At 35.7% G+C, this 14,107-nt stretch overlaps 1 protein-coding gene across 1 annotated transcript; it reads left to right on the forward strand.

Moving 5' to 3' along the window:
* LOC109225817 (protein FAF-like, chloroplastic) lies at positions 10,277 to 12,521 on the forward strand. The gene is made up of 2 exons (XM_019390599.1): positions 10,277 to 10,422; positions 10,553 to 12,521. The coding sequence occupies exon 2, from the start codon at positions 10,601 to 10,603 to the stop codon at positions 12,086 to 12,088; it is 1,488 nt and encodes a 495-aa protein (XP_019246144.1). The 5' UTR covers positions 10,277 to 10,422; positions 10,553 to 10,600; the 3' UTR covers positions 12,089 to 12,521.

The raw sequence follows: 14,107 nt of genomic DNA on the forward strand, positions 1-14,107 counted from the left end.
ATCAACACCCATATGGTGAATATCTCTTTTAAAGAGAAAGTTATACCATTATGGTTATGATCAAAATTATATGCAAGATCTGTTTCTTGCATTACCGTTGTCTTTTAACGATCACAATGCCAAAATATTTTGGCGTACAATAGGTACGTGACCAATGATCATTCATGCCATAATAATGACATTATTTTCTTATATCATCTCAAACCTCGGTATATTCACTACCACTAGCACGTTCATATTCTTTGAAGAATGAATATTTATTCATAAACCAGATGTTGTCACATTCACATCATGAATGGACCATAATCATCTATATGTGCTTTACAAAATCTCATGTCAAATTGATGACAAATATTTTTCACAAAGTAAAAGATTATTTTGAGAATCCTTATTGTTCTCATTACCACAAATGATGACGATTATAATTTTGTCTATTGCCACGTCCATATCCATTGATACATTCATAGTAATAATTTTGTCTTCTTTCAGACTTATCACATACTGCTATCGGATTCTCTTAAGGGAATGAGAATGGAGCAAATTCAATGGGACGGGTTTTCAATTCTTTGCCCACAATCATACATGAATTTGATCATGGCGAGGCATAGAAATTTTACCACTTCAGGTGGTTATAATTTCTTACAAACTCCATTAGAGTTATAATCAAACTGTGTTATCTTTGCTTGTATTTAAAATCAAAGTATAGAATAAAAGAGAAAAATACGGTAAAATACTTACCTTAAATCCAGAATTTAATCATGAAGGAAGTTCATGGAATAATTGACAATCATTATGCTCAATCCCAAAGCTTCTACTCAATTGGTTAGAGTCTCGTGCTGATAACGTGTTATGAAATAATAAAAGAAGAAGAAGAGTATTGCAGAGAAAAGTAGGTAGAGAGAACTCTTATTGATATGGGATGAATTACAATGGAATAGAACCCTCTATTTATAGGGAGAGGGTGATTTAGCCACCAAGTAATAAACCCTAGAATCTATCTAAATATAGACATTCACCATAAATAAAATTCTATTTATAACACCTTTTGTACAGCAATATGTCTCTCGGAATACACACATATATACATGATGTATACGTACGTAGATAGTATTATCTAAGGGATCATTTGGTTGCTAATAAGGTTATATTTTCGCAATAACCTTATTTTGAATCAAAACGACTATGTTAATAGTATTATAAGGTGATGAATTGATTCTTTGAGGGAAGAGCGTTATAGTGAGGATGGGGTTTTGTGTGCCAGCCAATCATGTTGCCTCTCCCAAAGGTGATGCCTTTGCTTCCTCCTTAAGCCAATTTTCTCGTCCAATCACCATCGTTTGTCACTTTACTAAACTTGTACCAACACTTTAATTTAATTTCCTTTCTAGAAAATGTTCTGCCGATGGAAGCTTCTCTTTTTTATTCAATAGGAGCTCCTTTTTCCATACTATTAGTAATGTTACCATTCCGAATTTTTATAATGTACACATACCGTGATATTTGTTTATAACCATTTTGCATCTTCTATAATAAAAAGCGAGTTATATTGACAAAGAGCATAACGTATCATATATTCTTTAAGGCCGAGATGAATAGAAGATTAAGACAGTAATTTTGACATATGCAAATTAAATTGTAATTTATTTGGAAAAGGCAAAAGTGGGACGCCAACTGTCACTGGAGGTCGAAAAAGCGAAAATGAAAAAAACAGAAGCCAACATATATGTAATAATATAAATGGTAAAAGATTTTATGGTGTAGGAAAGTATGTAAGTGAAAAGGCCAAATGAGGCAGCAGCTTTCAGTCTTTCACAAACATTCTCCAATGGTACATTTAACTTATAAGTAACTTACCAAAAGAATCATGGCGAAATGTATACCATAGGAAATTGCTATTTCTGATATATTGAAAATGAAAGTTCACAGACCGGTGAAGATGAGTGCAGTACTGTACTCGGTATTTTCACCATCTTTATTTAAAAAAAAAAAAAGGTTATCAAGTCGAAGTTTATATGCAACTTGGATCTGTATAAAAGGTCCACTGCTACATCGCTTTTTTCTCCCTCTTATACGGGGGAAAGTCTTTTTTTTTTTAATAATTTGATTACAAGACTCCCACTGATACCACTGACATAAGTTTTTTTTTTTTTTCTGATCCGAGGTACGATATCCGTATATAGGGGTTTGATTAATCTGAATTCGTCCAAAAGAATTCCAATTTGAGGAATAAATTGCTCCCTACCAAGCAATTCTATATCTAGAAATCGAACCCACGATCTCTGGCAATTAGCTTTGGTTGTTAATTATATGTGGGCAAGAAAGTTTTACATACCTCAGATCTTTCACCAACTGTAGTCTCTCTATTGGGCGTGCGAATAAAATTCCACATTGGTAGCTGAAAAGATTGAAAGCCTACATATGTAGGGATCTCTTAATTGTGTGAGGACTTTTGAGAAAAACTATGCGGACTTTGATAACATTTGGAAACGGATAAATTGCCATGGAAATTTATTCTAGGGTTAGAGAAGATTCAAGAGAAAAATCATGGCTCTAATCTTTTCACATTAGTCAATATTACTTATGTCCAACTGTACAAAGAAAACAATATATATACAATGGGCCTAAATGTATCCTGACCGGACTTAACAAACTCAAGTCCACTAAGACAAAATAATGCAATATATTAAGTTACAACTATTGGACTTATATCAAGTTTGGGCCTGTTTCTGTCGTGGGCCAGAAGCTGAATGTCCTTCAAGTCCAACACCCCCCCCCCCCTCAAGTTGGAGGGGGAAACCACCTTCAACTTGGAAAGGAAGTGATCATGACTCTGCCCAGGAAGAGGTTTGGTAAGATTGTCTGCCAACTGCTTGGAAGTAGATACATGACCCAAGTGAATCAGGCCTTCACCCAACTTGGAGCGAATGAAGTGACAATCCACTTCAATATATTTTGTACGTTCATGGAAGACCAGATTCTTAGCAATATGTATAGCAACTTGATTATCACAAAAAACAGAAATTGAAAGAGAGACAGGAACATATAGATCAGACAATAGTCCAACCATCCAAGTTAACTCAGCCACAACCTTGCTAATGGCTCGATATTCTGCTTCAGCAGAAGAAAGAGAGACAACAGGTTGTTTCTTGTACTTTCACCCAAAAGGATACAGAAACCAGTAACAGATCGCCTTGTATCAACACAAGCAGCCCAATCACTATCGTTATAGGCACTCACAGTGAGATCAGAATCATTGGAGTAGAAAAGACCAATATCTAAAGTACCTTTAAGATACCTCAGAATGTGTAATGCAACAGACATATGAGGAACGCGAGGACACTTTAAAAACTGACTAAGATGTTGTACAACAAAATATATATCCGGCCTAGTATGGGTCAAGAAAAGCAACTTGCCAACCAAATCCGAAAGGATTCAGGTTTATCCAAGACTTTGCCACTATCAGCGGATAACTTCTAATGAAGTTCCAAAGGGCAAGCAACAGGAGAAACATCTTCACATTTATATTCAGAGAGCAAATCAGAGACAAATTTCTTCTGATTCAACAGAAGACCCGAAGGGAAATAAGATATTTCAATGCCCGAAAAGTAATGTAACTGACCTAAGTCTTTGATCTTGAATTGGGCATGGAGAAACTATTTCAAGGCAGAGATTTCAATAGCATCATCCCCTGTAAGAATTATATCATCAACATACACAGCCAAGGCTGTGAAAGACCCAGAGAACCCTTGACAAAAAAAGAATAATCATTGAAGGAATGAGAATAACCCCGAGAGCATAAAGCATGAGACATTTTGCATACCAGTGACGAGAGGCTTGTCGAAGACCATATAAGGATTTTTGCAATTTACACACCAAAGGGGCAGAAGTGGAAGAACTAGCAGCAGAAATGGAAAGGCCGGGGGTAACTTCACGTATACCTCCTCATCTAGGTCTCCATGAAGAAAGCTATTATTGACATCTAGTTGAAAAAGAGGCCATTGTCTCTTTACAGCTACTGCTATTAAGCATTTAACGGTGGATATCTTTATCACCGGAGAGAATGTCTCAGTAAAATTAACACCCTCTACCTGTGTGTCATCCCTAATAACAAGTCGGGCTTTATATCTTTTAATAGACCCATCAGCTTTATATTTAATTTTATAAACCCACTTACAACCAATAGGCTTTTTTCCTTTAGGTAACTCTACGATATCCCAAGTGTGATTAGCCACTAAGGCCTCAAATTCCTTTTTCATGGAATCCTGCCAAGCTGGAATAGATGCAGCTTGGGAATAAAGTACTAGGTTCAAATTCAGCATGTTTTAGGATAAAATTGGAGCAAGAAGAAGATGAGGGAAGAGTTCATAAGTAGTCTTGCAAATAGGCAAGAGGATTATGCTCCCTAGTAGACCTTCTGAGATGGGAATGATGACTAGGAAGAGAAGAGGATGGTACTGACACAGGTGGAATAGAGGAAGTAAAGGAAGCAAGAGGAATGGATGAGTTATCATCCAAAAGAATAAAAGGGAGAGTGAGATGCAGGAAAAGGAGTAGGAGGAGAACAAGAAAAGTCTCTAGGGAGAGAGAAAGGAAAATAACTTTCATGAAAGACCACATCCCTTGAAATGAAACATTGTTTGGCAGCTAAGTTATACAACTTGTAACCTTTCTTGGCAAAAGGATAGCTAAGAAAAACACAAGGAATTGCTCTTGGTTTGAATCTATCTCTTTATGGAATAGGAACTGTAGCATAACCTAAAAAGCCAAAACTTCTAAAATGAGAGTAACTAGGTGCCATACCATACAACATTTCAAAAGGTGACTTATCATGAAGAAGCTTGGAAGGTAATCTGTTGATTATGTAAGTGACTGTCAAATAAACAATCACCCCAAAAGTGCATAGGTACTTTGGATTGGAACATTAAAGCTCTAGATGCTTCAAGGAGGGTCCTATGTTTTCTCTCAACCACTCCATTTTGTTGAGGTGTATAAGGGCAACTAGTCTAGTGGATAATACCATTTTCTGGAAAAAAAAATAAGGAGACAGAGGAACTAGATCCAAGTTCTAGAGCATTATCACTTCTGATGGTTTGAACAGTGGTGTGGAAGTGAGTCTTAATCATGGTGACAAAAGCTTTTATTAAAGGAAAGGCATTGCTTTTGGACCCCATTAAATGGGTCCAAGTAGCCCTAGTATAATCATCGACAATGGTAATGAAATACTTATCCCTAGAATATGTTTTAGTATGGTAAGGTCCCCAAGTGTCTATTGAATAAGTTGGAATGGTTTGGTAGTGTTAATAGTGCTATCTGGGAAAGGTAATCTTGTTTGTCTAGACAGGGGACACACATTGCAAATAAAGGACTACCTAGAAAATAAGGAATCAGATAAACCAGAAATAACTTTCATTCTGACAAAAGGGACATGTGCAAGTATCTGGTGCCAAATGATATCCATTTTATTTATACCATCAGTATTATAATGAAGAAGGAACAGTGAACACATTAGGTAAGCTAACATTGGATTCACAATTAGGAACAAAAACATAAGGAGGAGAAAGTGAACTAGGTGCATCACACATATGATGTAAACTAGGGACAAAATCTCAATTAAAGGCATAAACTTTAGGAGAAGAATCTGAGTTGACAGTATTCTGGAAACATGAATCAGTATAAAACTAAGGATGTGATGATGGATTTTTTCCATATAAGCTTGTACAAGCCAGTGTCTAGTTTACCAAGATCCAGAAGCTTCTTCAGAGAAGGGACCTGTAGTAGCATACAAGAATCATAAGTAAACAGGACAAAGCATCTGAATTGTTGTATCAGCCTGTACACAGAAATGAGATTATGGTGGAAGGAAGGAATATAGAGAACATTGTGAAGAACAATAGAGGGATGCAAAGCAAAAGAACCAGTGGAAGTTACTTTTACTTTATGACCATTTGGAAGAGATACAAGATGAGGTACAGGTAAAGGAGTTATATTGAACAAGAACTCTTTGTTGGATGTCATGTGGTCAGTTGCACCAGAGTCAATGAGTCCAGGTTAAATTTACTGAAGGAGAAAGCATGCAAGAATTAGAACTAGTACTACTCAACAAATCAGCAGCTAAAGATGTACCAGCAAAATTGGTAGAAGACATGAGATTGGACTGAGGAGTGGGGTCTGACACATGAGACTGCTGCAGCAAATTCATCAACTGATTGTACTGCTGTTTTGTCAAACCAGGTATCATGGAGGCATGCTCAAAGTTAGATTGAGGACCAAAAGTTTTAGGAGCAGTAGGCTGAGCACCACCATTGTGATTGAGTTCAGAAAAATCAGCCTCAACGCTAGCATTTGCTGCAATTCTTCCGCCTTTAGTAAATTTGAGGTTCGAAGGATAATCATGAAGTTTATAACATTTTTCGATTAGGTGTCCAGGCTTCTTGCAATATTCGCAGAATAAGGAAGCCTTGATCTGATCACTATTTGCCCTCTGTTCAAAGTTCACCCTCTGATTATATGGCTTTTGAGGAGGAAGACTTTTGTTAAATATGTTGGCATTGAAAGAAGCTGAATCTGAGTTAAATTGGGGGGAAGATTTGACTTGTCTTTGACTCTCATTTTGGAGCAAAATGTTGTCGGCATTATCAAGGGATGGAGGAGGCTGCATCATTAGGAGATTGCTTCTAACATTTACATAGGTTTCATTTAATCCCATCAAGAATTGGTATAATTTGTTTCCTTCAACTTCCTGTTGCAAACCAGGTTTAGCTGCACAAGTACAAGTGTTCGCATGATTCTTACACATAAAACCTAGTTCATCCCATAACCTCTTTAACTTGTTAAAGTAAGAGGCTATGTCAAGAGATCCTTGACAAGTTGAAGCCAGTTCTTTCTTAATCTCAAATATCTTTTTCCTATTGACAGCCCCACACCTACTCTCAAGTTGCTTCCAAATACTTTCAGCAGTTTTAGAGTATTGAACACTCTCTGCAATTTCAGGGGACAAAGAACTAGTCAGCCACGATATCACCTTATTGTTGCACCTATTTCACTGCTTTAATTCGGGTGCATTATCAGAAGGTTTAGGAAAAGTTCCATCTATGAAGGCTATTTTATTCTTTGCAGATAAAGCCACAATCATACTTCTTCTCCAACCCCCAAACCTAGTACCAGAAAAAGGCATATGCACCAAAGAAGTGCCAGGAACATTAGAGGAATGTAAAAACAAATGACTAGAGGGACCTGGAGCATACACAGAGGTAGAAGTAGCAGTAGCTCCCATGATTACTCAATTTAGTCCAGTATAATACTCAAAATACACATGCAGTGAGCAAGCAAAATCAGATACGGAGATTCACACCTCCACAACCATGAAACAGATATATGCTATTGTATATAGAGAATTAGAAATAGAAATACCACTCTTTTTCATCAGTGGAAGAAGTAATAACCTTTAATTCTAGAAACTCCTTCTGAAATAATCCGCAATCACCAGTAAATTGAAAATGGAGACCGATGCAAACCCTTATTTCGAGCCTCAAGAGGAAACTGAAATACTCGAGCGAAAAATTGCAAAGCTTCTCGAAATCGCCGGAAAACCACCAGTACTAAAAAAAAACTTACTGTAAACTCAATCAAAATCGGCGAACCAACTGAGAGATGAAAAAAAAACTTTAAGAAAACCCTTCGAGTGTAATATCGAACGGAAGTGTAGCACGAGATCTGTTCGAATCTCTGCTCTGATACCATGATAATATTTAGAAACAGATAAATCGCCATGGAAATTTTTTCTAGGGTTAGAGAAGATTTGAGAGAAAAACCACGGCTCAGATCTTTCCACATTAGTCAATATTACTTGTATCCAACTGTAAAAAAAAATAATATATATACAATGGGCCTAATTGTATCCGGTCCGGACTTAACAAACTCAAGTCCACTAAGACAAAATAATGCAATACATTAAGTTACAACTATTGGACTTATATCAAGTTTGGGCCTGTTTCTGTCGTGGGCCAGAAGCTGAATATCCTTCAAGTCCAACAGGCTTGGTCCAAAGCGGACAATATCACACCATGTTAAAAGTATCTTTGGTCTGTTTTAGCCTAACAAACTGGTATCAGAGCCCAAGTTTGGCGGGACGAGTATGGAGATGGTAAAGTGATGGTACGGGGCGGCGTGCACACAAGAAGAAGCTAGTTGCAGACTTCGTTTGCCATAATACTCTAATAATGTGGGTGGCACACTGGAAATCTCGGAAATTGACCCGCGGATCGTGGCAATAGGCCACATGGAACTTAGTTCGAGGAGAAGACCCGTAAATCGTCCCACATTGATAGCTGAAATGATTGGAGCCTACATATAAGAGTATCTTTAGGCCGTTTTAGCCAAACACTCCCTTGGTAGTTCTATTTGTACTATATAAGAAAATAGTGTTTGTCTCTGCCTTTTGAAATAATATTCACAACTCCATATTACCTGATGTTGAGCATGCGTTTATAGTATGTGAATATAGGTAAAGGTACTCTAATAATGTACTACACACCAAGCAAATACATCTAGTGATCGTTTGTTAGAGTCTATAAGAATAATATCGAGTAAGTTGTATTCGTAATGCTGACATTAGTTATGCTAAAATTATTTCTTATCGATTGTTTGATTAGTGTATTAAGGATTTTGAAAAAACAGTTATATTTTTATACATGCTTATCCATGTATTAAGAAATCATAGTATTGCTATGTGTAAAATAGTACTGAATATGATGTATAACTAATAACAAATATTAGTTATACATAAGTAGAAAAATACTAGTACAAAACAATGAATTATATATTATTTTCCCTAATACATCGTCCCTTAATAATGTAATATTTCTGCGGGCGATGTGCACAGATAGCCACTAACAGCTTATGTCTTTATTTTAAAGCCAGCGTTTTAAATGTCTTTAGTCTTTAGCCACTGGTTTAATAAACTTTAACTGCTCGGACAAAAATACCCTTCTGCTCATGTCCTTAACTTCAGGACTTCAGGACTACATGTCCTTAACTTTTGAACTTGAAACTCTAAGTTCAGGACTTCAGGACTACATGTCCTTAACTTTTGAACTTGGAACTCTAAGTTCAGGACTTCAAGGTTACATGTCCTTAAAAGTTTTGAACTTGGAACTCAAACTTCAAGACCAAGCGTCCTTAACTTTTGAACTTGTAAGTCAAAGTTAAGGACCTATTGTCCTTAACTTTTGAACTTGTAACCGTAAGTTAAGTACTGCTTGTCCTTAACTTTTGAACGTGTAACTGTAAGTTAGGGACTGTCTGTCCTTAACTTTTGAACTTTAAACTCAAAGTTAAGGACTGCATGTCCTTAAGTTTTGAACTTGAAACAATAACTTAAGGACGGCATGTCCTTAAGTTTTGAACTTGAAACAATAACTTAAGGACTGCATGTCCTTAAGTTTTGAACTTGAAACTATAAGTTAAGGACTGCCTGTCCTTAACTTTTGAAACTGAAACTCAAAGTTAAGGACTGCCTGTCCTTAACTTTAGAACTTGGAAATCAAAGTTAAGGACCTATTGTCCTTAAGTTTTGAACTTGTAACTGATGTCTGTCCTTAATTTTTGAACTTGAAAATCAAAGTTAAAAGATTTAAATTTGGGAGAGTCTGCGACATTATTCTTTGGCTATGAATTGAAATCATTATTTTTATTTCTTTTATTTTGTGCTTCCAACTGAACCATGCCAAGGATGAGCAGAAGGTCTACACCCTACTTACAAAGTTCTGTTACTAACTTTTGAACCATGAATATTGAAAAGTTCTGTTAAAGAGCTTTTGTCTTTTAATGAATGCTTACAAGCGATGTGCATTAGAATGACTGTGTAGATAGGCTCCGCCACCTCAACATAATGCAACAGTTATGGAGAAGGCACGGAGAGAGAGAAGCAAGGGTTTGGGAAGAAAAGCAAGGGAAGAAAGGGTAAAAATGTCTTTTCATATTAATTTTAATAGGGCAGTGGCTATTTTTGCTCAACATTAGAATTGCTGGATAAAAAATAAATACCACCTTAAATAGTGGCTACACCATGCCATTTCTACTATTTCTGCAATGTCATTTTAATAACTTAAATCTTTCTGGAAAAACAAAAACTAGTCCACTAGTTACCAGTGTAAAAAAAGTAAAGGCAAAAATGAGTATTCTTGCATGGTGGGTTTAGAGGCGGGTCCCTTGCACATTGTTCCATAGCCTTTCTGGACTCTTATAAAGACCCAGACTGACACCCCCATTCCTTGTAATTCCCATCATAGCAAAAACAACATACTCTATATTGCAACACCATAATATCCTCATCTTCATTACTATCTTTTTTCAATTCCTCTTTAGCTTTCAACTATCATCCACTGAGTACTCTCCTCATTTGGATGTTGTTGTTTGCTTAAGGTAAACAAACAACTTAATTATTTGTACATGTCTCTTGGAACTTGAAATCTTGTTAATTAAGCATATAGTATATGATCACTTGTTTTCTTCTTCTTCATTTCTCAATAAATTGGCTTTAACTTTTGTGCAGAAGGAAAACATACACTCCTAGCTATATATTTGTTTTGATCATCTCAAGATGTCAATGAGTCTCAAGAACTTCAACTCAAGTTTGAAGATGGAAGATAAGGCTATACCACTACCCCCACCACTACCCCCATTATCTAAGGCAAGCAAAGCAAAACAACAAGGCATAATGTCCATTCTTGGATCAGACAACAACAAAGCAGCTGCTGCTGCAGCTTCCATTAGAAGAACTCTTTCAGCTGATATGTCATCCAAAAAATGGCTTTCACAAAATGGATTCTTCTCCCCTATGAAGAAAATTGCCTCCTCAGAAGAGCTTGCTAATCTTGGACAAGATGATGTTTGGAAATCAATCCAAAATAGTAATAACAAATCAGAGCCAATTACTTCAGTTGATGTTTGGAGCTCTATTTTAACTCAAAAGAAAGATGAGAACTCATCATCCACAATTCCACCTCCTTATATTCACCCTCTTCTGAAAAAATCCAGCTCTTTGACTGAGAAGAGTCTTGAAATTTGTACTGAAAGTCTTGGATCAGAGACTGGCTCTGAGATTAACCTTTCCTCTTACCCTCCTTCTGACACTGATGATGATCATCAACAACAACAACAAGAATTCATATCTCACTCCTTTGAGGAATTTCCTGTTGTTAAATATAACCATAACAAAAGATCATCATCTACTCCTAAGTCATTTCCTCCACCTATTTCTTCCTTGGCTGCAGAGGATAAGCCCTCAGTTCACATGCAATCTCACAGGCAAAATGGTAGATTGATTCTTGAAGCTGTTTCTGTTCCTTCCCAAAATCTTTTCCGTACCCAACGCGTCAATGGCCGCCTTCTTCTCACCTTAATCAGCACTAGTCCTACTTCAGAAACAGAGGATAATCAAGAAGTTGTACAAGTGTTGGACGAAATGCAACAAGTTGAATATAATGAACCACCTCAGTTAGACTATGATGGTGATGATGGTTATGAAGAAGAAGAAGAAGAAGATGAATATGAAGAGGAAGATGAATATGAAGAGAAAGAAAATGGGACAAAAGGGATGCAAATTGTGTTGGAACAAAAACCAAGATTGTCAAATGGGAGGATAAATGTGAACACATCAACATTGATGATGAAACAACTAATGGGACTAGAGAAAAAGAATCATCATCTAAAATGGTCAAAGAACTTCAACAAAGAGAATGACATACCCCAAGTTCCTCGTTCACTTGCACCAATTTCTCAGCTGATTACATCATCACCAAATCCACCTTCATCTTTCAATGCCTATGAGTATTTCTGGAGGAAGAATCCTACTATTGTTAACAACTACAATGATGATAAGCAGGTTGTTGTCTCAGCCCCCAATAGTACTACTCCCAATGCCAATGGTACCACTGCTACAAAGATAACATCTTATGAGCAGAAAGATTTGGTGCTAATGAGAGGAAACAAAGGAAACATCAATTACTTGGTGCCTTTGTTGAAAGGATGCAAAGAACCAAGGAGATCTCTTCTCATTTGGGAGCCTCACTGCATTGCCACCTCCTAATCATCCCAGTGTTAATTAATTAGATCATAATATATAATCACATAAGTATAATAATAAAAGTAATAAATGGAGTAATTAATGTATCATTTAGAAATGTAATTTTTCCTCTCTTTGTTAGTACGTCTAGTTTTTACTCTTTTGGTCAAAAAGAGTTTCCTATAGCCAAATAAACAAAGAGAGAGGGAGAGAGATAAATTATCAATGTCTTTGATTTTAGTGGATTGAACAAGGAAAACATAGAGAAGGTTTTTAGTTGTTTTTCAAAATCATCATCTTTTATTTAAGCCTATGTTGTGTGTTTTAGTTTATGATGATACTACTGAACTCTTAATTACGAGCCAAGTTTGACTTGGTGGTGTGTTGTTACGTACGTCTGTCTGTCTGTCTGTCTGTCTGTCTGAGCATCAAATGAAAATTCTTCTTTTCTTCCTTTTGTCCTTAGCTTTTTGTCATTCCATTCCATTCTGAGGTGATGGACTTGAGTGGCTATTGTTTATAGGTGGACAATAACCAATCCAGGTTTTCCTTGGGAAATTTTAGAAGTTCATGATTGTGTAATATCTCTAAGGTTTTATGAAATACTCCACTTCACAACTTAGATGTAATGATATATTATAGTTTATACAAATATTTTTGACAGTGCAATCTCCCTTCATTTCATCAAGTTGTAAACACAATTGTTTTTGAATTTTTTTAATGATAATGTGCAAACATTCTAAAAAATTTACACTAACAACGTAATAATTTTTACACCATCAATTCTCGAAAGCAGAACTTGTATGTGTGGATATAAGTTATATAAATGACCATGTAATATTTTCTTACTATTAATGGAATTTAAATAGTCATAACAAGCTACTAGTCATTTTATTCAAGTTATCAATATCAATATTCTTTTAACGAATAACTCTTGTTTTCCTCTAAGTGACTTGATTATGTAGATATCTTTATATTGGTACTGCATAAAACTTAAACTCGTAATATTATTGATTATAAGTGCTTGAAAAATAAAGTAAGTTATTTGCTATAACTAATTAGAACAATACTGATACATACAATATTAATTAACCACTGCCATTTTATAACTTAACTTCCTTTTGCTAAACCAATCTCTCTCGGCTATATATCTTGTCCCTACCATCACGCTCAAGCTGTAAATATGCATGTATACACTTTGTTCTCGAACACTTCAGCATCACAAACTTTTGGTATGAGTAGTACAGGCAGCATATATCAACTTTCTCTACTTGCGTAGTGGATGAAATATACATCACACAAACATACAAACAAGAGTCAGTAGAGAAAAGAAAAGGAAAAAAAAAGGGGCGGGGGGCATTCCCATATGTATATTAGAATTATCATATTCATAATTATACCACTGTAGTGGCAGAGGCAGGATTTTCGCTAAGGGTATTTAAAAAAGAAAAATGTTAAAAAAAATTGTAGCTAGTGGGAATTAACCCATTAACCTTACAATTTTAAACTCTCCTTGACCACTAGGCTATGCTTTTGGGCTATGTCAAGGAGATTCAAAACATAATATATAGAGGTAAAAAATATATTTTGCCTTATATATACAGCGTAATATTTCGGTGAAGGGATTCGGGCGAACCCCTAAATCCGCCCTTGATACTACGCTACTATGTAAAAACATAGCAAGAATTTTGAGTTTATAAGTTTTGGATAGGGTGTACATGGACCGGGTTGGTTTATAACCAACTATATCGGTTTGGATTGGTTCGATTTTGTCGGATTTTTCGGGTTTTTTGTTACTTCAATATAATTTTAATTTTACTTTGTTAAATTTTTGATAAGTAAATATATGTTTAGTAAAAATATAAAAAATTGACAAACATATTATCTATTCTCTATTATTATAAAAGCATGAATACGATGTTGGTTGACCAAAATAGCCCTAAAATATATAAAACTATAGGTTATTTTGGTAAAAACATAATAAAAATAGAGTTCCAATTAAGTACTGCCTCTTGATTTTAGTACTTAAGGATCTGCTACTAA

This window comes from Nicotiana attenuata, chromosome 5 (assembly GCF_001879085.1).
Source record: "Nicotiana attenuata strain UT chromosome 5, NIATTr2, whole genome shotgun sequence".
NCBI lineage: Eukaryota > Viridiplantae > Streptophyta > Magnoliopsida > Solanales > Solanaceae > Nicotiana > Nicotiana attenuata.

Excerpts from the sequence above, each read along its gene's own strand:
- LOC109225817 (XM_019390599.1), top strand. The coding sequence starts at position 10,601 with ATGTCAATGAGTCTCAAGAACTTCAACTCAAGTTTGAAGATGGAAGAT.